Source organism: Acaromyces ingoldii, assembly GCF_003144295.1.
Source record: "Acaromyces ingoldii strain MCA 4198 unplaced genomic scaffold FA10scaffold_1, whole genome shotgun sequence".
NCBI classification, from domain to species: domain Eukaryota; kingdom Fungi; phylum Basidiomycota; class Exobasidiomycetes; order Exobasidiales; family Cryptobasidiaceae; genus Acaromyces; species Acaromyces ingoldii.
Window position 1 is genome coordinate 2936166 of NW_020290247.1, and position 22865 is coordinate 2959030.

Here is a 22865-nt window from a genome sequence, read left to right on the forward strand (position 1 = left end):
CACACTGCGGCCCCTATTCCTCTCCTCTGTTTTTCTTTTGTCTTTCCGTTGCATGCGTAGACTCGAAGAGGGAAAGCGATGGCAGAGACGGGCATGCCGACAACGAGGACCTCGAGTCTCTTTCCACCGGGCGTGCCTGCGCCACCGGAAGGGAGTCCCTCGTCATTATCGCTTTCTGCAGCCACCAGTGGACTGGACCGGATCGCAGAAGATCCCACCATGACGCCGTCGTCAAGCGCAGGGCTCGTCCCCACTGCCAACAAGTCCCCTTTTCCCCGGCGACAGCGTCTCATGCCACGATCGCCCACGACGGGGCCTGAATCAGTAGACGAGCTAAGTTCCATCTCCGCCTCGCCTGCCGAGTCCGGCTCTGAAGACGAAGACGATGACCTGGGCTCCGGAGCCGCGGCACCAAGAGGAGTGGGTCGATCTAGGTCCAAGGCAAACAAGTCGAGTGTTGGAACCAAAAACAGCCGAATGAGCATGCTCGACTTCCTCTCGGGCGAGCCTCCCCGAGGCTGGAATGGGGAAGAGCCTCGCTCTGATCTGGAAAACGACAACAACCAGCGCACACCTCGGGCCGCTTCGACTGCCAGCTTTGGCCAAGCCTCGTCGGTGGGGCGCGATCCTCACCTCTCCTCTCCGATGCCACCTCGCCGGAAAGCCGGTCCGCCAGCTCCCATCGACACCAATGTCATTGCTAACTTGACCAATGGCAAGCGCACCTCGATGTTCGTGCCTCGCGCAGCCGTGGCAGAGACGGGTCCGATCTTGCCTTCGTCGACGCGCTCAGCTTCGGCCGGCTCAGGCCTCCACGCTCCTTCAGACAGCTCGACTGTCGTTCCAAGGTCCGCTGATGCTGTGCGACCGACATCAATGCTTTTCTCACGAGATGCTACGCCGCCAGCAGCAACAGCAGCGGCAGCTTCAGCAGCAGCAGTCGCAGCCTCAGACAGCCCCGGCGAAATGACAGCCTTTGAGTTCCTCTACTCCAACCAGGAACCGGAAGAAGACGCAGGAACAAAGGAGCCCAGCAGCGTGGGTGCTGGCTTCTCAAAGGGCAAGGCGAGAGCCAGCAATGATGCATCGAATAAAGGAAAGCGCAGCAGCGTGGGAGATCGGAGCAAGCGAGTCGAGGTTCGCGTCACACCGAGGACGGACAGCATCACGATGTTTGGGTCCACACAGACGAGCTCCAACTATTCTCTCTCTGGCACTGTCGTTCTCAAGATCAACCCGGCGCAGGCACAAGGCCATGGCAAAGAAGAGCCATTATCGGATGACGGCAATCACGGTTTGCAGGAGCAAACTGCTGCAGCAACGCCAGCATCTGCAACGGCCAGGAAGGCGGATCCAAAGTCTGATGCGCTTGCGATGGAGCAAGACATCGTTGAGATGATGACCGGAAGGCACAAGAGCGCATCCAGTAAGCGCCCGGCAAGATCAGGGGCTTCGTCACCCATGCTGCCTCCAATTGTTCGAGACCAGTCCGACTCATGGGACCCAGAAGTGTTGCTGCGTGCACCCGAGGCTTCGCTTCGACGCACGTCTGTCTCAATGGAACCCTCTCGTTCAGGACAAAGCTCCCGGCAGAGTCACCACACCGACCATGAGGGTACAGCAGATGACGCACTCAAGATTACATCGCTAAAGGTCACCTTTTCAGGATTCGCACTCTACCTCGACAGTTCGGGTCGCTTCTCTGCCCTCCGACTGGCAAAAGTTACGCAGGAGCTACTCCCGGAAAGTGCGACGCTGCTTCTCTCTGCCTCCAGGGATGGAGAGAGCTCCGAGGGTGGCGTCGACCCAGCAAAAGACGGCCTTCGCGAAGGCGTCGAATACGAGATCGAGTTCGATCTGTCGGTGCCTGGCTGGCTTCCTGGTACTTTCCACTCTCGTTTCGGCAACACATTCTACTGCCTCGATGCCCAGGCGTGCTACAGCGACCAGCCCGCCGATCAGGAGATCCCAACGGTGACCGTCTCACGGTCCAAGTCGATGCTTGCCCCTCGGGTGCCGGGGTTGTCGTCATCATCGGGCAGCGAAGCCGTCTCGCTGGCCGTTGAAGACGAAAGATCACGTTCGAGCCAGAGAGGGCTGCAGCCGGGCACAGGCTCCGATGGAGCCTCTTCAAGCACTAGGAGGAGGAGTAGCCGATCATCCCCCAGTAAGCGGTCATCCACCACTCCAGCAGCAGCTGGAGACGCGTCTGCGGAGCAGTCGCGGAACAAGGGAAGCTGGCTGAGCAAGCGTGCAAAGCAGCTTCAGATCAGGGCTCGTACGACTGTCACAGCACTTCCCTCTCCGTCCTCCGCAGCGACGCCGACGACAATGAAAGACGCATCGATGCCGCCAGAGGTGCCTGCCCCTGACGGTCGATCGAGCCACACTGATGGGACTGACGGTCGTCGCAGCGCTCGCGCACTGGAGTGGGCTCGTCAGTGGAAACAAAGGCAGGAGCTCGTCCAGCGGGACCAACAAGGCGCAAGTAAGATTTCAAGCAGCGACCCATTGGCCATTGTCATTCGTCGCTGCAGAGATGTGGTCCCCGTCCCCGTTGCGAGAATGGCCGTCATTGGACCCGAAGGCCTGCCTGACGCCGCCATGCAAGACCCTCCCCCGATGCCGGGCGTCTCACGCGTCAACAGCCACAGCTCGCGATCGGTCGATGATCCCCTCCCGGCCGTGCCCAGCGAAGTACCAGCTGCTGCTGTGATTGATGACACGGCGCCGACCACACCAGGGACGTCTGCGGCCGAGGGAAGCGCCGATGCCCAAATAGAGCAAGGGCCCGCCGAGCCATTGAGGCATGTTGTCCCGGACCCTCTGCCTAGCGCTCTGGATGTGTCGACGGATCCCGACAAGCGGGCTGCACAGCTCGCTGCACCCCTTGCTACTTCTCTTGCTCCCCCTGCAGCACCTCAGAGAGGGTCGAGCAATGCCGCCAACGGTACCCCGCACGTATCGTCGCGCAGTGGGGGGATCCGACAGGGCCGCGGTGCAGGAAGGTCGTCTGCGTCGGGAGGCGGTGCGTCAGAAGGCTCTGGCACTGTTCCAATGCGCCACTTTCTCCATCGCCCTGTCCTTCACCCACCAGCAGACTGTCCGGTAGAAAATCCCGACGGCCAAGGTCTGCCATTTTCTCTCACCCTCTCCATCCCATCACACGCACAGATTGATGGCCCCACGAGCGACATGCTGACCTTTGGCGTCCAGATCGAAGTGGGCAAAACGCATGCCTGGAATCAGGTCCGAGAGCAGGGCGGTCTCCGTCTCAGAGACATGCAGCTCGTCTGCGTCCAGACGGAGCGACACACGTCGGCTCCCTCGAGAACCTTTTGCCACTCTTACCCGCTCCCGCCCAATCCAAAGGTGGAGCCCATCGAGCTGCCCATGCTCGGCGACCCTTATCGAGGTCTGCAGGGCCGCTCCTTTACGTCGGCAGACGTGAGGATGCGAGCGGGCTACGACATCAATCTGGTCCGACACCACCTCGAGCTCGTCAAAGAGGGCCAAGCGCCCGACCCAGTCGAGAACAACGTCGAGCGCATTCGGACGTGCGTCGTCGGCCCTCCTCCGTCTCAGGCCGACAAGAAACGAGCTGCAGATGGTGCGAAGGGCTCCGATGGCCAGGCAAACGGCAAGAGTAGCAGAAAGGGCAAGGAGAGGGAGAGAGCAAGCGAGCTGAAGGAAAGGGAACGCGAGCGAGAAATGAAGAGGGACAAGGAGCGAGAAGCAAAGGAGCGGCAAAGGGAGGGGGAGAGAGAACAGAAGGAAAAGGAGAAGAGAGAGAAAAAGGAGAAGCGAAAGACAATGCCGTCCTTGGCCTCGTCGTCTGCTTCTGGCCATGGCCCCCCTCCTTCTTCGTCTGGACCGAATCCTTCGTCTATCCCTACTGTATATGGCACGACCGTCGACCAAGCTGTTGTGCCCTCCCTGCGTCACTCTTCCGCAGCTGCTTCGCCTACCAATCTCGCGGCGCCATCGTCGTCAACCACGTCTGGACGCGTGCCGTCGCCAGCTCCGGAGGATGCACCTCGGCGGTCCGAGTCGGCCATTGCTGGTCCGAGCAGCAGTCTCCCTACTGCAGACGCTTTGGGAGGAGAGGCGCCGGCCAGCCAGGACGGCCATGGCAAGAATAAAAAGCCCTCGCGCGGTAGACGGGCTTACGAATCTGCCATTCGGGGCCTCTCGAGCTTTGCTACGGCCGTCATGGACATTTCTCTGGTCGATTACGAGGGCATGGACGGAACTATGGACGGTGGAGCTGGCGGTGCTGATGGCTCCAACCAGGCTGCCAACATGGACGGCGATGGTGATCCGCAGTTCAAAGGTCCTCGTGCCACCTACTCCTTTGCCGGACACGACAGCCACGGTGTCGACTTGACTCGAGGAAGGGTCCGAATGACCGTCAATCTTCCCCTTGTCACGCATTCGGCATCCATTGCAAAGCGAGATGGGACAGCGCAGCTGGCAGCGGACTTTGACAGTCCCTATGCAAGGGTCCGTCACAAGCTCAAGGTCAAGCTCGGCTTTGGTTTCGGGAGCAGACCCCTCGGTGGAGAGGGCGAATGGGGCCAAGCTCTCATTCTCTGCGTCCCTGTTCGCTTCACCGAGGCAGCGCCTGTCGAAGTTCGCGAACAATTTGCACCCCTTCCTATCACCCAGGTCACTGCCAGCTCTGCCGCAGCAAGTGGGCCTCCTGTTGCCATCGTGCCACCTCCGACAACCACTGCAGCGCCGGGAAGCGCAGAGATTGTCACCTCGGCAGGTGGTGCAGCGATGCCAATTCTGCCAAGCTACAACCAGCTGTTCAGGGAGGATGGCTCTCGACTAGCTGACGAAGGTGAAGATCTGCCGCAGTACCCTGGGCCCAAAGGCCCTTCTGCTTTCTCGACATCGGCCGCAACGCCTGCGTCGCCGGCTAGAAATAGACTCGGCTTGCCAAAGAGGGGCTCTGTCACGGCACCAAGCCCGCGTCAGGATCAGACCGGCACCTTCTCTCATCAGACCAACACCGCTGGCGAATCGTCAACTTCCGTCGCCCAAGGTACGACCAATGGGGCAGAGGATCAGCAGCCCTCCAGTGATAGTGGAGAGACGGAGCTCTTGATTGCGAACACCATCTCGCCAAGCCGCGTGGTTGATGAGGCCGTCATGATGCATCATGCGTCACAGGACGACCTCGACGCTGCGAGGCGAGAGCAAGCGCTCGAATTGCGTGAGTTGAACGAGGAAAGCGCGTCAGGTGCCCGGAGGATGCAAAGCAGCGAAGATGAGGACGACGACGAAGAGGAAGAGGAAGACGACGACGATGGGACTGAAGAGGAGAGCCGACGAGTGCAGCAGCCGTTGTCAGAGCCACAGTCGAGGTTCGACGAAGTGATCGACCTCGATACTGGTCGGATACTCGTCAGAGACTTGGATGACGACACTGAGGGTGACGATGTGCGTATCAGTTCTGAGCCTGCGTCTGGTCAGGGCTCTTCGACGGCAGCAGCTCCGATCGAGTCTGGCGGTGACGAGGAGGTGTCGTCGATCCGCGGATCTTCGCCTCTTCCTGCCGTGCATGCGAGCACGAGGGTGATGAGGGGCTCACCAGACATCGACAACTGGGCGAGCGCAAACGAGGACTGATCGCAAACGTCACAGGGCACGAGGCACCTAATCATTCATTCCTTGATGCGCAGCAATCTTCATTCTACTTCATGTGACTATTCACATCCACTCTCACATAGCAATATCATAGGTATAAGCGATGCCATCAACTCAATTTGTCGTCGGGACCTGTCAGGTGTCAACCTTGTGTGAGCTTCTATCTAGCAAAGACGAGCTGACAAGACAACCCACTCTCTGCATCGCCCCGCCGTCTACCCTGAGTGTGGTGCCGTTTGCAAAGATGGCCCCCCTCCCGCAGAGGTAGAGGACCGAAGAGGCATGCTCATGTGGCAAGCCTGCTCTCCCCAGCGGGAGGTCTGCGCCGTTGGTCGAGTCACCGAGGCTCCAGTGCCCCGTTTGTACGTCCTGCGGCGAAGCTGTCGTCATGGCGGACGGGTACAGGCCCGGCTCGAGCGTGTTGGACCGGATGCCGCTGTGGGCGAGCATGGCCGAGAGCATGTGGGCCCACTGCGACGCCGACGTCTTTGAGAGATTGTAAAATGCATTGAGGATAGGGTATCTTTTTTCAAGTTGGAAGGTTCACGTCAGCTGTCTGAGAACGAGAACAAGCGCGCATCCAGACCTGAGCGGGAACAGGAGCTCACTTGACATGCGCAGCGTTGGAGCTGACTGTGATGATCTGTGGAACATAGGTCTTGTCTCGAGGCTGCGAGGCATAGTGCTTGACGCGAGCCTTGAGGAGCGGGAGAAAGGCCGTGGCGGTGAAGTATGGTCCAAGGGTGTTTGTTCGGAAGCTTGGGCGAGAGATTCAGCCTTCCTCTTGCGCACAGCAAAATTAGCAGACGCTGCGCCTCACATGTCTTCAGCCTCTTCGATTGTGAAGGAGTCGAGCTCGCGCTGCATTGCGTCAAAATTGTCGATGTCGAAGCCGGACGAGCCGTAGTTCTTCTACGCAAGCAACACGAGGCTCAGCATCGTCATCATGGGTCGAGTGGCACGATAGGCACTCACCATGAGCCTGCCGGAGACGCCTGCGTTGCAAATGACAACATCGATGCCTTCTATCTGCTCTTCGCTGACGGCCCTCACTGCCTCGCTCAAGCTCTTTTTGCTCGTCACGTCGCACACCACCCTTCTCATCTTACCCTGCGAGCCGGATCCAGCATTGGTCTCCAGGCGCTTCACCTCACGGTCGAGTGCCTCTGTGTTGCGCCCGAGGATGTAGACTGTTGCGCCGGCAAGCGCGAGGGCTTGAGACGCGTACAGGCCCAGGCCACTGCTCCCGCCCGTTACGACGCAGACGAGGCCGGCGACGTCCGAGCGCGACGTGAGCTTTTGAAAGGTCGCAAGGCTGTCATGACTCTTGCTGCTCTTATCAGCCATGTCTGTCGTGGCGTTCGCTGCTCGACAAGTCAATGGTCTGAGACAGACACAGACTAGGAGCAGTCTCACCCAGTTCTTCCAGAAGTGGAGGCATACAGCACGTGGGTCACACAACTCCTTTTTGCGGACAACAAGTGGCATACGATTTAGAGGCTACAGTGTAATGTGAGAGTGCGAGTGTATGTGGGATGAAACCGGTGCGACAAAGACTTTGGATGTGCGAGTGGGGAGAATGAACCGGGGTCGGGGAAAAGGAAGTTGGTGTGGGAAAAAGGGAAAAGAATTACTGGGGCAGTTTCTCAACGGGTGTCCCTCAGAAGGCCCTGCAGTACGGCGCTGTACGCAAAGACGTACTGCCGTGTCGTCTGCACGGTGCTCATCCGCTGCTCTCGGATCGTCTCGACGGCTTTCCTGACGAGGTCCACGGCATCCGACGCCTGTTGTGGCGGGCCAGACTTCGACGTTGCGTTGAGCGCCACTGCTGGTGCGCCCAAGCTGCTGAAGAAAGGTGAAGGCTCTGCTGTCGCTCCTGCTCCTGCTTGCTGGCCCTTCGAGCCACTGATGGGTAACACACCCTTGATCGGCGTTGACGTGTTGGAGTCCCACGTAATCTTCATGGAGCCCATGGCCCGGCTGGGCGTCTCAACGCCGCTGCCTGCGCTGCTCCGACGGCTTCGTTCCTCCTGGTGGTTGGCAGCAAAGAGGGCCGCCACACTGGCGTCCTTTCTCCCATTTGCGGCTGTCGTCAGCGAGCGAGCGTCGCTGTCCACCTCCTCATCGATGTCGTCTGATCTTGTCCGTTGCAAAGGCGGCGGGGACCGCACATCACGCTCCATCGTCGAATCCGTCGAGTCTGATGAATCAATGTCCATGGCCGAAGGGCTCAGCTCACGCTTGAGGCTCCTCCTTGGCGTGCGAGTATTGTCTTCACTACCAGTGCTCATAAGGCCTCCAAAATAGTCTGCCGTACCGAAGGTGGAGCTGTTGCCATCGAGTTTCGGTGGTTGCCGCCACATCGACGCGGAATTCGCTGTCGTGGGTCTTCCTCGCGCAGTGCTGGCACAAGCAGCTGAGCCATCTTCCCAAACGCCCAGCTCTGTAACGTCGCCGCTTCGGAGTGCAGCAAAACGGTTCTTTCTCAGAATATCGAGGACCGAATCAATGACGACGTACGTCCCTGTCCGCCCAACGCCAGCTGAGCAGTGAACAACTAGGGGCCCGACGCCAGCAGATGAGCTGGATCCATTTGACGCCTTACCCTCCTGTCGCAGCTGCGTGTCTGCCTCGTGCTGCCCACGGGCGGCAAGATCCATGTAGTTTAGCAGGCTGTCGCAAGAATCCGGGACCGAATAGTCGGGCCAGTCGATGAACTGGAGGTGAAGGATCGTGCGTGGAGCGTCCTGGCTCGAAGCTGCCCTGTTGGTGAGCTGGAGCATGCGCTTGATCATGGCTGGTTTGCGTCTGCCGTCCTCGGAGGGCCCACCAGACATCGAAGGGAACAAGTTGCCACCACCGTCATCCAGCTTGCCAACATCATCGGCACTGACTGGCTGACCGTGTGCATCAAGAGTGACCTCCTCGACGAGCTTGAGAGCAAGGCCACCGCTGAAGCTGACGTCGGACCAGTAGTTGTGCGACTGCAGCCGGCCACTCTCATGTTCCCTCGTCACCATGGCGATGACACGCACGTTTTGCTCCCAGACGACGGTCCAGAATGTCTCGAACGTGCACGGTAGGGGTGCTTGTGTGGCAATGTATCGCCTCTTGCACCCGAATTCGCGACCTGGCTCGAGATATGAGCCATTGAGGTAGTCGCTGCAGTCAAGTCCGTTGCTACCCTCTGCAGCCACTGACGAGGCAAGGCGGATCCGACTGTGCTCATATGTCCAAATGTTGTTGTAACGATTTTCTGCACCCCGCTCGAGGGCAGCAGCGATGCTGAAGGGAAACGTTTCCTTTGACTGGATACCGCTGCACTGCAAACCTGCTCCTACGCTGCAAAAAGGTGACGAAAGCTGGAGGGCCTTGGAGGAGGAAGGGGACTGCTTTGGAGGCGCAAAATCCTCTTTGGGCCTCGAATTGCTGAGCTTGGACTCGGCGGCGTGCTGCTGCATGGTAGCAATGAGACGCGCCTGCTCGGCCCTTTCAATCTCATAAAAGGCGTGGGCAAGCTCATCTGCTCGCTCCTCGTCTCCGAGCTCGACGAGCCGTCGAAGAAAGCCAGGGAGCAAACGTTGCTGCTCTTGCGACAATGGTGGAAGTTTCATAGGTATCTTCTCGGTCACGCCATGTTGCAGTTCTCTATTTTGGCGGATATTGTCGAAGAAGGGATTTGCACAAGCAGCTCCTGTTGTCTGGCCTGCACGGCCCTGCGCAGCAAACACATCCATCGTCGGCTCGGTAGCGCTCGTGTGCATCTGTCGCAAGCCGTGGCCACCGTCCGCCTGACTTTCGTCACCGTCTCGGCCAGTGACGGTGCTGCAGGACATGAAGGCTTCCATTGGCAAGCCACGGGGCTGGACCAAGGACCCCTTTTTCTTGACGACTGCTCTTGCCTCGCTTCGATCCGGCTGAGGGTGGGGCATGCTCGACCTCCGCAGACTCGGCTCTCGGGTGAGTCTCATCGCTGCTGTCTTCTTCTCGCCAGCATTGGATGCCGGCGCCGGCGTTGCATCCTTGATCGAGCTCCGATCCACCAGGTCGTCCAGCCCCAAGCCACCACTTCTCTGCTGGCTCATCTTGCTGACGAAAAAGTTGAAGCCACCGACGAGCCAGCAGAGCTCGCCCGCAAAACCTGCCAGGTCGAATTTGCGCAAGAGGCCAGTGAGACAAGGCCCACCGCCACCAGCCGCTGGTTTGCCTGCATCGCCGACGTTGCGCGTGTCGGTGTCCAACACGACGATTCTGGTTACGGACGCTGCTCCATCCTCGCCGTCTGCCATGTGGATGCCACCGCCGCCGCCACCGCCGCCGTTGCTACCACTACTTCTTTCGCTTCCATTAGCGCTACCTCCCTCCTTCCGCGGCCCCCTCCGCCATGCGCTAAAGCGCTTCTGGTCCTCTTCGCTGCTCAACATCTCTTCTTCGATTCGATCGACAGTGACACCAGACCGTTTGAGCAACGTGCTCGGTGCACAGAGGTTGATACTGCCTTTGATACGGGCCAGCGAAAAGGAAGTAGAGGGACGAATGTCGATGATGAGCGTCGTTGTCGAGACCGACAGAGGGGTGCCCTCGCTTGCCTTGTAGTCGCTGACGAGGACCTCTGCCAGCGAGAGAGGCTCGATTGGGCGGAACTTCTCCATGTCCGCCGCCGTCATCAGGGTTGCAGCCGATCCCTGGGTGGAAGTGGAGTTGCTGCTGCCGCCTGACAGTGCCCGCGCCATGGCCGTTGGCGGCTTGAGCATATAGTCGCTTCCGTCCGTTTGGTTGCTTGTCCGCTGCGATGTTCTGGAATCTCTACCTTTCCAAGGCTCGGAATTATTAGCACTAGGATTCGAGGATGAGGTGGATGCCATTATCGAAGTCGAAGGCGGGCCCATTGGCGTTTGCATGCCGCTGCCGCCTGCGCCCACTCCGGAGAAAAGCTTGTCCCATGGATGGGCGTCATTTTGCGGACGGGACTGCTGGGTACCACCTCCAAAGTAGTCTGGCGCGCTTACGTTGCGTGCCATGTCCTCTGCCCTGAGCTGCGGTGGCGGCTGCCTCTTTGCGAAAGAGAAGCGAGAGGAAGACCCCGGCGGCGGACGCATCGACGTGGTTCGATCCCCTTCTCCGCTGGGCATGTCGGAGCTTGAGCTGGACATCGGCGGATTGAGGGACGCGGCGCTTGTTGTCGCGGCAGAGGGTGTAGACGCGAGGGCGGGGGGAGGAGACGACGAAGACGACGATGACAAAGACGAAGAGGAGCCTGGTACCATCGAGGATGCCGAGAAGGCCTTGGCAGTGGATATTGAAGGTGGTTTGTCCGATGGTGGGTGGGCGTGTCCGTCCGTCACCACAGCAGGCGAAGCCAATGAGGCGTCAAAGGCCGTAGCAAAGGGCGCCATGCCGGCCCAAGGACATGCAGACTGTGGTCGCGCCGTTCTCTAGATCTCTCTATGCCCAAAATGATGCCGCTCTCGCCGACCTACAAGATCCCACTAACGCGACGTCGATTGAGATGCGCTCAGGCAGCTCGTGTGTGTAAGCACCTATGTGTGGGACGAGGGTGTACCAGAGCAAATCCACGGCGACGAGAAAGATGGAGAAGACGGCTGGGTGTGGGAGGCTCCTGTCGGTGACGGAAATGCAGGAGTGGCGTCAGTCACGTCACCGCACCTTCGGTCCAGCGGTGGTCGGTCGGGCGGAGACTGCTACAAGAAGGGAAAGAAAAAAACTTAAGGGAAATGACCGAAACACTAAGTGCTCAAATAACATAAAGCCGTAGATAAACTACGTTGGATGTCTTGTGGAGCCCAGTCCAGACAAACCCTCGAAGCTGAACAATCCAGGACGTTGTTCTCACCTGATCTGGTTTCTTCTTGGCTCACCTTCAGCTTGAGGCCGCGTGTCGCACAGCCTAAATCCGGCACGCTATTCGAAGAACTCAGCTCCTCTTTCTCCCGTCTTCACGCCGCTCGAGGACGATCCGGCGAAGCGCGCAGGAACGTTGACGTCATTTTCTACTGTACCTTACTGACGTCACGTGTTCATCTTGTCTCGCTCCCAATACCCATTCCGCCGCTCTTCGAAGAAAGAAGATCAAGGTAACATGGCGCCGAAAAAGTACGGGCGTGTCTCGAGAACATCAGCCCTGCTCATTCCCGGTGGCCTCGTTCATCCCCACGTTCATCTGGACAAATGTTACTTGCTCCAGCAGACACCGATTGGCGATGGGTTAGTCACTCGGCTGATTGTTTCTCCTCCCTCTTCCTTGTCTGCCTGCGAGTTCATGTTTCGTCTTGACCCAGCTCATTTCCTGAGGCTCTTGCCAAGACTGGCGAAGCGTAAGTGCACCTACTTGACATGAATCCTAATCAGGAGGCTGAAACAGAGAAGTGGGCCAATGCTAGCAAAGCCAAATTTACCCACGAAGATGTTGGTATTCGACGGTAGACAGCTCCCTTGCCTTGGTTCGCTGACCCCTTCTTTGCAGCTTATAGCTCGTGGAGACCGCCTACTGAAAGCGTCTCTTCAACATGGCATTACTACGGTGCGAGCGCACGTCGAGGTGGATCCTGCTGTGGATACAAAGTGTCTGGAAGCAGGCCTCGAGCTGTGTCAAGCGACATCAGACCATCTGGACGTGAAACTTGTCGCATTTGCCCAGGATCCGCTTTTTTACCCTGAGAACCAGGACCGGCAAGCTAAGATGCAACATCTCTTCAAAATCGATGTTATCTCGCTCCTTATGTTGAATCGGAACCACATCACAGCGGTAGGGTCAACCCCATACGTCGAGAAGACCCGCGAGCTCGCCCTACGCAACATCGATTTCATCATTGACCTTGCCAGAGCCAACTTGCTCGACGTGGATTTTCATCTAGACTACAATCTGGACAGCGAACAGCAGCCGACAATCTTCTATGTCCTCGACCGGGCTCGATCCGTTGCCTTCGAGGGCAGGATCACCATCGGACACGCGACCAGGCTCTCGCTCTTTTCACAAGAAGAGTGGGATCGCCTAGCTCGCTCCTGTAATGGCCTTGATGTGGCTTTTGTCGCGTTACCGCCGAGCGATCTGTATATGCAAGGGCGGGATTATCCTTATGCAAAGAGGAGCAGAGCTTCACTCCCGGTTCTGGAGCTAGTCAAGCGCAACATTCCCGTCTCCATGGGTGTCAAGTAAGTCAGCTAGCCTCTTGGGACGGCTCCCTCAAGCCAGAACAGACCAGACTGAAGCGTCGACAATCATCATCGTTTCAGCAATGTTGGCAATCTCTTCACACCTCAAGGTGACGCGGATCCCATGGATCTTTTGCCTCTCGCCGTCGCGCTCTGGCAATCTGCCACGCCCACCCACCTCGAAGCTTTCCTCGTGAGTTTCTTGGCCTCTCTGCGCGAAAGTCAATGTTCTTTTCTCAATCGTGAGGACTTGACAGTCAATGGTCTCGACAGCTGCTGCCCACGCCGCCGGCGCACGCATCCAGCAACCTGAGCGGGTCGATGCCAGGCTCGTCGATTTTGAAATCGACGATGACAATGTTGTCCGTATCTTCTCCGGCCAGGCGCTTGCCTCGCATTGCGAGACCTTTACCCTTTTACCTCGCTGCCAATCAGTCCAAGAAGCAGTCTTATCGCCGCCCAGGTCCCGCATCGCTGTCGTCCACAACAGAGCAGTAGGCTGGACAAAGGTCGATCAGGGCGTCTTTTCACCGTAGAGGGTTCCTTCAAAGGTATCGTATCAGTAACATTTCTATTGACCAGTAAGGTAGAGATGTAGCCATAAGGTGGTAGCCATGGCGCTTGATTGATCAGTGCGAAGACTAGGGGGGTAGGAAGAGATGGAAAGAAGGATGAGGGCGATGATGACGGTCCAGGGATGTGCGGATTTTTACATTGGTAAGTCCCCCTTTTAGACGTGGTAAAGTGCTCAGGGTCATACATTGGTGTTGTGTCGCGCAGTCTTCGTTCGGGTGTCCGTCTGTTTGTTTGATCGCGCTATTTTGTGTCGACATTGATGGTATCAACGATAGTTGACGATGGCCAATTGTGGTATCGCCACTACCAGATGTGGTTTGCTGTACCTGGATTTCTCACATTTTCCTTCTCTTACGGCCACCTGAAGCGCTGGTCGCTGCCGTCGAGATATCTTGTCCGTTTGTAGCTTTGCGAGCTTTTCTGTGCCTGGCCTGAGACCTGGTTTTCATGGTTCGCTTGCCTTTGCCGTCTTCGAGGATTCCGTCCTTCGAGTCCTCGTCTTCTTCGTTCCCATCATCCTCTTCATCGTCCATGCCGAGGTGGCCAGCGACTTCATACGAATCAACCTGGTCCTGCTCTTCATCTTCGTCCGAGTACGCTTCATCCACGCTCTCTCTCTTTGTTGGTTTCTTTACCCTTTTACTCTTTCTCTTGCCTCTCTTGGCTGCCACTCTACTCTTCATCTGCTTGTTGCGGCGCTCGGCTTCTTTTTTAGCCTCTTCCCTGCGCTCCTTGGCCACTTCTAGCTTCCGCTTGTGGAGCTCTTTGGCCAACAGCGTTTCTCGCTCTCGCTGAAGAATGCAGAGTCTTTGAAGAAAGGAGAGGAGGCTGATCAAAGGGGGGCGAAGTCAGGCCATTCTCGCTCTTGATGTCAGGCCACCATCTCTCAGCAACTCACTCAAGCTGGAATTCGTTTTCGCGAAGGAAAGGGATTCCGTCTGACCCTCGTTTTCCCGTCTCGATTTGTTTCTTGGCGGCATCGTGACGGATCTTCGTACGGACCAGCCTAAGCTTCCTGTACTCGAACCTGATCGCAGATCTATTCTCAGCTTCGAAAAAGGCGTTTGACGATGCTTCGCACTCACCACATCAAGGTCTTGAGATGGGCGAGCCACTTAATGCCGGACGCATGTTTCTCACGAAAGCGCCTGAGAGTGCTCGTATAGGGTGGGTCTACTGGGGAAAAATCTGGAACTAGAGGGCCGTCACTGCTTTTGAACCCGTACACGTCTTTGTCGTCTTCTACATCGTCGCTGAGTCCTGTCGCAGCTGGGTGAAGAACGACACTTTGCTGGGCCTTTCTCAATCCGCGTTTGAGGTTGTCGTCGAGTCTCGAGAGGTGGCTGTTCAACTGGTCGGTCGAAAGATTCCGAAACCATTTCGCATGCCGTCGAAGCACCCCTTCTTTGTTCGCCTTCTGATCCTTTTTCTTCTTCCCTCGTCCCGTTGACAGCGACAAGATCTCATCACAGAAAAAGTCGGAATCCTCGTAATCTACTTCACTGAGTACATCGCTATCAGAACTCATGTCGCCTTCGTCCTCTGAGGGAATCTCGCCCTGCTTCGTCTTTGCGTTCGCGAGAACCTGACTACCATCGATACTCCTGGGATCGGTGAGGTCGCTCTTCTCGCTTCCTGCGAGGCTCTGGTCGTCCGAGTCCGAGTTTTCAGACTCTTCTGATGTGGTGAGCATGGTGGCGTAGTTTACATTAGCAGTCGATCTCCTCGGCAGCTGCTTTCTGAGCGCTCCTTCCTGCGATTTGGGCTCTTTCTTGGCTGCTTCAAGGCCGATAGATAAGGGCCTGGCCGTACGGCCAGCTTTGCGAGACAACTGCTTCCTGGCAGCCGCTGTGGGCAAGAACAATCCGTCATCGTCATCCATGGTGTCAAGCGCGCCTCGTTCTGCGTTTAATTGCTCCTCCAAATGTTGTTGACGCCGTTTTTTAACCCGGAATGACTCTCGCAGAAGGACCTTGTTTGCAGTACACGCTAGGTCCATTGCCTCGACTCGGTCTCTCCAGGCAAAGAGGAGATCCATTCTGCTGTCGTCTTTGTCCTTTGACTCCCTCGTGGGCCACTCATTGTATCTGTGTATAGCCATGGGAGAATCAACTTTGCCTTGACGAAAGGGGGCACCCTTGAGAAGGTGTGTTCGGACGGCAAGAGGTATGCGACGACCCAGCTGGGCCAGAATTTGAAAATGCGCCATTGTGAGTTGGCAACCATCGCCGAGAAGTCTGCGTATGGTGTCCTCCTTCTCGTTGATGATTGCGTGGGCGAGAACGATGTCCTGCATAACGGGGTGAGACTGAGGCAAATAGTCCTGAGCCCCTTCGTAAAAAGGAATTGTCGTCGCCGGGTGACAGTAATGGCTGTATGCTTGGCAAGAGGTGCAGCAGGCGGAAGTAGCTATGTGAATCATTGGGCTACACGCATGTGCACAACAGGAAGGAAAACGACTGGCGCTGTGAGACGTGTGTGAGAATGACCAGATGAAAGGGCTCATGACTCACGAATCCTCTGCTGTCAACGGACATTTCGTCGGAGACAAGTAATGATCGTTAGGGCTTTCCCAGAACCCAGAGTCGTGCGGCTCCTGCTCCGATCTCGATCCTTCTTCGTCCATATCCGAGAGATCCCTGTCACTTGCTGCCTTTTCTTCCTGCCGGAGGTCGTAAAAAGAGAGGACGCTCCTCAAATACATCGTCGACCGACCGGTGCTGAACGGAATTGCTGTCATACCTTTTGTCACCTCGAGTGGTGAAGGGCCCTGCACTGTACTGCAAGACCCTGCGCTGATCCATGCAAGAGGAGTACGAACGGGCACATCAGTCTCTCTCGCCGTCAAGCTTGCCAGCTGGTTAAGGTCGATCCTCCATTCTGCGAGTGCATCGGCCAGTAGTGAGCTCAAAGTACTGCGCGAGTTTTGTTCGGCACCGGAGCACTCCAGCGTCATCTTCAGGATCGGAAGCTTGTTGCCAGACATTGGCTCAACTTTTCGGGAAGGACAATAAGCAATGGTAACAGTAAATGATTGGATGCAGGGCAAGCGAGCTTACCGATGCATTTCCTCAGCGCCGCCTTCACCACATCCACGGCCTCTATTCCCTGTTCTTTTCCGAGATGGTCGAGAATGTAAGTGCAAATGGCGTGTGTGAAAGTGTGAGGGCTGACGAGCAAGTCGATGGCCTCCTCGAGTCCGACTTTGAGGCTCTCAAGACGAGAGTGGAGCCGTTCTATATGTGTCGCTTCAAAGGTTGACCAAGGATCATCACTTTCACTAGAGGGGTAGCGGTGAATGTATTGTTTCTCAAAGTCGCAAAGAACGGTCACTGTTTAATCATTGATCAACGACAAGGAAAAGCCTTTTGTGGCTGAACAACAGAAACACTTACAAGCTGCAAATTTGCCTCCGATTTCGTCCAGACTTGGCATCTCGCGAAGCAACGCGATCATGGTCGACGCCAAGGACGCAGGAGAGGCATGCAATGCCCCTTTTGAAAAATTGGTTACCAGGCCTCGAGCGACATCTTCCATCGGGGTAAGGTCCGGGTGTGCGTGGGAGAAACGCTTGAAAGCCTTATATCTGCTCGACAGGTTTGCAATGCCTCCGTTCGAGTCGAGAATTGCCTGTTGCTCCCGGTTGGCACATGTTGGTGAGATTGGAGACTTCACGATGGCCAGAACGACCTATATTATTAAGACGGCAAGGTAAGAGAGGCAAAGAGGATTGATGCAAAGCGTTTGGTCTTACCTCCTTCACGATATCAAGAGGTACCTCGAAGCGGGGGAAGTATTTTGCCATCCCGCATAAGCGATCGAAGGCTATTTGCTCGTTGTTGTCCGTGCTTGTAAGGGACAACAGGGCAGCGTCGATACTAATTATGACAACGTTTCAGCGAGAGAGAAGGAAGTCAAAAGGACAACCTTCGTACTTACCATTGCATCAGAAGTTTTTCCTTGATGCGAAAGCCATTGTCGTGCAGCAGCCTCGCCTGTTCAGGACTCTTGACCAGCGTGTGGGCAAAGTCTGCGCTGATGTCTGTTGGAAAGATTGGAGCAAGCTGCCATTGCGAGAAATGAGCAGGAGTATGAGGACGAGAGACACGCATTCACCTACCTTTGTCTCGACTAACAACTTGAGCTGGAGCTCAGGCGATCCACGCAAGTAGAGCTCTAGATCCATGGCGTAATGGCTGGTTGGATTGATCCCTTCAGAGAACTGCAGAGCGAAGAGCCCAGGTTAGCCGACAACAATCGACTGGCCGCGCAGTCTCCTGAGGGGACCTCACCTTCTGATTGGCAATCTTCATGAGGGCAGCGGCGCCCGAGAATTTCATCCGACTGAGCCAAGAAGCGCCGCCAAAACGTCTCGTATGAGCAAAGAAGCGCTGATTGGAAACATCGATAAAGCTCTTCAGCTGCGCATCGCAAATGACTGGGGGCATACAGAGCGTATTAGACTCACTTGAACAAAGGCCTGAACAAAGTAGCGAGACAAGACTGCTCCCTGCGACAGAAGCATCTATATGCATGACGGGCTAAGCATCTCCTCTACTAACTCAGCATTACGGCGCCTGCTTACCTCTAGGAGCTCCTCATTGAACATATCAGGGCGCAAAGAAGCCTGAAAGATGGCTTCACATGGCATGCAGCTGCGCAGTATGTATTCCGCCCGCAGATTGACGTCGGCGGTGATGGTACGAAGGCCTTTGCAGGTCCTGCTGAGGCTGTTAATGTCTTTTGATGACTGTGTTACCAGAATGACCTCCCTCCAAAGCTCGATGGGCAATTTGATTGGCGAAAAAGTGCGAGGCGCAGCATCGCCTTTGTCGGCATCGATCGGCGGCGGCGAAGTATCTATTGCTGACGAGTCGCTCTTGTCGCTCAACGGCGACGGGGATCGCGATGACAGCATGTCTCGCTAGTCCCTGACCGGCAAGCGGCACAGGAATGTCAGACGAAAAGAGAAAGCCAAGATCAGGTGGTTGGTGAAGGGCGTGGTAAGGATGAAGAGGAAGGAGGAGAGAAAGTGATCTGACCGATTCGGTTCGGGATTGCAGCGGTCGAAGCAGCAGTCCCAGCAGCAACAGGCAACCCCGCTTGGCGCCTCGTGGTAATTGGGCGCAGCTAGAGATCACGACTTGTGCAACTGATGGCTTTGATGAGAAAAGTTGGAAAGAGGGGCCCGTGCTCGGCCCCCCCTGGCCCAAGTCAGACTCCTTGCTTGACGGCCTCTTTCCGTCGACTCGGTCAAGGCAAGCCACTAGGCAGCAGTACTAGTAGCACGTCGTCGTCGTCGATCGGACTTCCTGTCCGAAGCGAGCTTGACCGCATCCAGCCCAAGATAGATCTCCATCTCGTCTCAATCTTGCCTCCATTTCGACCCTTGCCTATTATTAGTCTCCCCATAGTGAGCTTTATTTGTGGCTTGTCATCAAATGAGCTTAAAATATCTATCGGCCGAAGCATGCCGGGGTGCGCCTCGTTGGACCTTGAGCGCGGCGGACCTTCTCGTCAGACGACCACCGCCGCCCCTCCCTCCTTGTGATTGCTGTCGCTGTCGCTTTTGCCCTCGCTCTCGACCTCTCCTTTTCATAGGCTGTAGTATAGCCTGGTACAAGATAGGATGGAGACCTCGCCTGTCACCACAGGCCTTGCGCTCCTCTGCGCCGTCCTCGGAGTAGCGCTGTGGTCTGTCACTTCGAAGAGCCAAGGCGGCCCCGATGGCGCTTCGACCAAACGAAACCAACCGACGTCCAAGAACAAGAAGAAAAAGAGCAACCAGAAGAGCATCTCTTCAAAACAGGAAGGGGTCGACTTAAGTGCTCAATCGGTGAAAGAATCTGCTGAGAAGGAGCGGGCACCCACCAGTGAGAAGCGGGTCAAGAAGGAAAAGGGAAAGAAGAGCGCGGTGACGACGGCGGCGAACAAGGTGGATACAGCCAACGGACTTGACACGGCCCCGCAGCAAGATGAGAGTCTCGAGCTTTCTCTGGCGAAGAAGGCTCTCAGTCTCCATGACATGGCCCACACCAATGGCTCGGCCACACCTCCCTCTCTAGTTCCTTCTCAGGTCATTGCGAGTGAGCCAGTGCCTGCCAGCGAGAACGGGACCAAGAAACGCAAGCCCAAGACCAAGAATGGCGCCGCAAAGACCAACGATGAGAGAAGGGCCGAGATCGATGCCCATCGGTCGGCCGGCGAGCGCGACCTTGGAGCCGACATGCTCGATAGGGATATGGAGCGTGAGTGTTGTGTGCCGTCTGCGTCCATGGTGATGCGCAAGCTTCTGATACGTTCTGTAATACAGCCGAGACTACGTATACCCGCGTGGCGACCATCCCGGCTCCCGTCGCTGACTCGACGCCGAGTGCAGTGCCTGCTGAGGAGGGCTGGCAGAGCGTTGTCGGCAAGTTAAAGGCTCCCTCGAAGCCTGCCCAGCTCAGTCGATCTTTTGAAAACCCCGATTCGAATGCCTGGGCATCTTCGAACCCCTTCGCGGCTCTTCCTGGCTCGGGCGCTGAGCTCCCCTCATCTGGCCGTGCTACTGGACCCAGCTCCAATGGCCACGCCAAGGCGACGTCGTCCAGCCTGTCTACGGGACCCGTTCGAAGCGTGCCTGGACACTCGCACGTCAGCACAGATGCTCCTACGAAGAAGCAGCGACAGAACGCAGCCAAAGCAGCAGCCAAGAAGACGGCCAAGGCGAATGAGGAAGCCGAGCGTCAAGCTCGATTGAACCAGCACAAGAGGGAGCTCGAAGCCGAGCGGATGCGCGAGTTCTACAAGAAGGGAGGCAGCGGCATGCCCCAGCCCTCGAGCAAATGGGAGACTGTGGGCCAGCCCAAGCAATTACCCAAGGCGAGCATCAACGAAAAGGGCTCCTTGGTCTGGGACTGAGGACCAGTGCTTCCCCTTCGCCATCTCTCTAATCGTCTCTTCATCATATCGTCCTCTTTCACTTCATACCTAGAACACCGTAAATGTTGTGCTTAAAAACACTCAACATCTCTATCGACCAAGCGAAATGATCTTCAAAGAGCTACATCTCTGCGTATGTGTCGGTCTATCCTGTGTTCTCGGATGCTCAAAACTTGTGCGCTTGCCTCTATTGCTGGTCTAGCGCCTCCTTCTCCTCTTTGAGCACCCAGATACTGACGGACTGACCAGAGCATTTAAAGTCTGCCCAGCCGTCGTCTTCGACCTTGATCGTACCCTGATGCCATCCGAGCAGGTCGGCGAACTCCTTTCCCTTGTGTTGAGTGCCCACTTCCATCCTCTTGGACCCTTCCTGGCCAACAGACATGACGACGGCCAACCCGTTCTTGAAGTCCTTGTCCTCGGTGCCCATGCGGACCCAGCCGACGCACGAGGGGTGGTCGCGGTAGTCGCGCAGCTCGCCGTACGAGAAGCGGGAGCGGGCAAGAATAAACTTGTCGAGCGAGGACATCGGTGGGACCGAGGGCTGCGAGTCTCCCTCGCCGTGGCATCCGTCCAGGTCGCCGAGAAAGATGCAGGGGTATCCGTCGGGACGAAGGAGGATTGTCGCATAGGCCAGTGGCTTGAATGTGGGCGAGACGGTGCTTTCGAGAGCTTGGCCAGCCTGCGTGTCGTGATTCTCTGTGGAAACGATGTGAGGAACCGTAACTTCTCCCCATTCACTCAAGCTATCAGACTAAGAAGACGTGCTCACCAACGAAAGTCACGGCGTCCATGGGCCGAGACGACAAGAGTGTGTTATCAAGGAGTCCCCTCAGGTCAAACTGATCGCCCGCGTCACCGGCCGCCTTGAACTTGTAGTGAAGTGGCACATCGAAGAGGCTGAATTGCTCATCGCCAAATCGTCCAAGCCATTCGTTGATCTTGCCAATGTCGGGCGTCCACTCCTCGCCCACGGCGAAGCAAATGGGCCCTTCACTTTCGTCGACGTCAAGCCCCTTTTCCTTGGCGATGCTGCGCGCTTCGTCACGAACGGCGCCAATGAATTTGGCCACAAAGGAGCGACTCATGTGCTTGACGGCATCGAATCGGAAGCCACTGATGGGGAACGTCCGCAGCATCCACTTGCCCCAGGCGATGAGGTCCTTTTCCTAGAGGTTTGATACTCGTTCGTCAGCATTTCTTTAAAGCTAATCAATACCTCCAACGGAACGCACCACGTCGGGATGAGAGTGGTCGATGTCGGCACACTGAAGCGCCTCGCGATATCAGTAATAGGCAAGACGAAAGACGTGACTGACGAGGAGACATACCATGAGGTAGTCAAAGTTGTCAACTCCATCGCCGCTCATGACGTCCTTTGCCCATTTCTTGCCATTGCCTTCGATTCGATAAATCTGCTTCTTCTGCTCCTTCTGATTCCAATCAACGCCGGTGAAGTGGTTGAAGCACCAGGTGAACTCGCTGTACTTTCCCTTGCGTCCTGGAAAGGTGAATTTGGTCCAGGCTTCGATGTCCTCCTGGGGGCCAATGTCCTTGTTGCGCTCGTGTTCGTCGACCGGATGTGCCGCAAAGACCTCTGTCTCGTCTGCTCCATCCTTGTGATTGAGGACCGCATCGATGTAGATTGAGATGCCCACCTCTCTCATCTTCTTCATGAGGGCTTCCAGTTCTTCTCTTGTTCCGTATTTGGTCCGCTTTTCTCCGTCCTCCTTTCCGCCCTTGACAAACTCGCCCAGGTCCCAGAGATCGTAGATATCGTAGCCCGTGCTCTGATCGCCCGCCGCCTTGGTGGGCGGGGGAAGCCAGAGCGCCGTCAGGCCCATTGCTGCAAACCGTTCCGCATTGTCGTGCAACCAGCGCCAGTGATTGCCACCACCTGGCGTGTACCACTCGAATGCTTGGAGAATTGTGTGGTTGCGGTCCGCGCCGGCTTTGTCGCCGTCAACGTCGGCGTGTCGATTTGCTGCGCTGGCCATGTCGGGTCCTCTCTGTCTCAGTGGTGATGGAAGGCGATTGCGATGGGGGCCGTCGAAACTTCCTATCTCACAACCCTAAGTTCTTATGAACCCTTCCCCTGCCCATGGCCCACCGATCCGCTGGCCAGACCAACAGATGGACCCAATTTGCATTAGCGCGAGTCTAATCAAGCCACCAAAGATTGTGATGACGTCTATCTGAGCCTGGACACGTTTCCCTCTTTATGTTTATATTTTGCACATATGAGCGGGAAGCGAGACTAGGGATGCAATCAAGTAATGAGATAGCGAGGGAGGACGGACCTCCAAGAGGAAGTTACCGATGTCCATATCTAGCCCAGAGAGGAAAGGAGGTTGCTCTGCGCATTGGAAGGATTATGGGCTTCTCCATATGATCGCCAACCTCATTGCATGAGGCCTGCCCTGCGAGAACTGACAAAACAATCATCTGCGCTTCTTCCTTTTCTTGATCCACCCCTTTCTAAGAGCTAGGTGCTTCGAAGGCTTACATACATGGCCGACATGGTTGCCGTATTCGTT

The 22865-nt window shown here is 56.6% G+C and overlaps 10 protein-coding genes across 10 annotated transcripts; 5 read left to right on the forward strand and 5 right to left on the reverse strand.

The window, feature by feature from the left end:
• The first annotated feature begins 38 nt into the window (after positions 1–38).
• On the forward strand, positions 39–5703 carry FA10DRAFT_30889 (hypothetical protein). The gene has a single exon (XM_025525423.1). It carries the CDS (start codon positions 79–81, stop codon positions 5635–5637), a length of 5559 nt encoding a protein of 1852 aa, XP_025380958.1. The 5' UTR covers positions 39–78; the 3' UTR covers positions 5638–5703.
• On the reverse strand, positions 5672–7041 carry FA10DRAFT_264369 (NAD(P)-binding protein). The gene is made up of 5 exons (XM_025520621.1): positions 6631–7041; positions 6476–6567; positions 6264–6413; positions 5851–6178; positions 5672–5787 (listed from the first exon to the last, which is right to left on the reverse strand). The coding sequence occupies exons 1-5, from the start codon at positions 7000–7002 to the stop codon at positions 5770–5772; spliced, it is 960 nt and encodes a 319-aa protein (XP_025380959.1). The 5' UTR covers positions 7003–7041; the 3' UTR covers positions 5672–5769.
• A 75-nt stretch (positions 7042–7116) lies between these two features.
• On the reverse strand, positions 7117–11452 carry FA10DRAFT_264370 (hypothetical protein). The gene has a single exon (XM_025520622.1). It carries the CDS (start codon positions 11049–11051, stop codon positions 7302–7304), a length of 3750 nt encoding a protein of 1249 aa, XP_025380960.1. The 5' UTR covers positions 11052–11452; the 3' UTR covers positions 7117–7301.
• On the forward strand, positions 11451–13417 carry FA10DRAFT_30929 (Metallo-dependent hydrolase). The gene is made up of 6 exons (XM_025525424.1): positions 11451–11880; positions 11955–11990; positions 12057–12081; positions 12140–12828; positions 12910–13021; positions 13086–13417. The coding sequence occupies exons 1-6, from the start codon at positions 11756–11758 to the stop codon at positions 13362–13364; spliced, it is 1266 nt and encodes a 421-aa protein (XP_025380961.1). The 5' UTR covers positions 11451–11755; the 3' UTR covers positions 13365–13417.
• A 339-nt stretch (positions 13418–13756) lies between these two features.
• On the forward strand, positions 13757–14346 carry FA10DRAFT_30931 (hypothetical protein). The gene has a single exon (XM_025525425.1). It carries the CDS (start codon positions 13852–13854, stop codon positions 14197–14199), a length of 348 nt encoding a protein of 115 aa, XP_025380962.1. The 5' UTR covers positions 13757–13851; the 3' UTR covers positions 14200–14346.
• A 31-nt stretch (positions 14347–14377) lies between these two features.
• FA10DRAFT_31157 (hypothetical protein) lies at positions 14378–17388 on the reverse strand. Its single transcript, XM_025525427.1, has 5 exons — positions 17344–17388; positions 16800–17282; positions 16464–16736; positions 15918–16398; positions 14378–15830 (listed from the first exon to the last, which is right to left on the reverse strand). The coding sequence occupies exons 2-5, from the start codon at positions 16939–16941 to the stop codon at positions 14486–14488; spliced, it is 2241 nt and encodes a 746-aa protein (XP_025380963.1). The 5' UTR covers positions 16942–17282; positions 17344–17388; the 3' UTR covers positions 14378–14485.
• FA10DRAFT_283392 (hypothetical protein) lies at positions 17340–18322 on the reverse strand (the record flags this gene model as incomplete). The annotated part of the gene is made up of 5 exons (XM_025523835.1): positions 17340–17468; positions 17525–17626; positions 17697–17795; positions 17873–17929; positions 17990–18322. 5 exons carry the CDS (start codon positions 18320–18322, stop codon positions 17340–17342), a joined length of 720 nt encoding a protein of 239 aa, XP_025380964.1.
• A 118-nt stretch (positions 18323–18440) lies between these two features.
• FA10DRAFT_31078 (hypothetical protein) lies at positions 18441–19128 on the forward strand. The gene has a single exon (XM_025525426.1). The coding sequence runs from the start codon at positions 18560–18562 to the stop codon at positions 18953–18955; it is 396 nt and encodes a 131-aa protein (XP_025380965.1). The 5' UTR covers positions 18441–18559; the 3' UTR covers positions 18956–19128.
• On the forward strand, positions 18953–20457 carry FA10DRAFT_299118 (hypothetical protein). The gene is made up of 2 exons (XM_025524686.1): positions 18953–19652; positions 19718–20457. Exons 1-2 carry the CDS (start codon positions 19034–19036, stop codon positions 20305–20307), a joined length of 1209 nt encoding a protein of 402 aa, XP_025380966.1. The 5' UTR covers positions 18953–19033; the 3' UTR covers positions 20308–20457.
• On the reverse strand, positions 20328–22400 carry FA10DRAFT_264374 (thermostable alpha-amylase). Its single transcript, XM_025520623.1, has 4 exons — positions 21660–22400; positions 21564–21596; positions 21101–21497; positions 20328–21027 (listed from the first exon to the last, which is right to left on the reverse strand). The coding sequence occupies exons 1-4, from the start codon at positions 22323–22325 to the stop codon at positions 20516–20518; spliced, it is 1608 nt and encodes a 535-aa protein (XP_025380967.1). The 5' UTR covers positions 22326–22400; the 3' UTR covers positions 20328–20515.
• Positions 22401–22865: the final 465 nt, after the last annotated feature.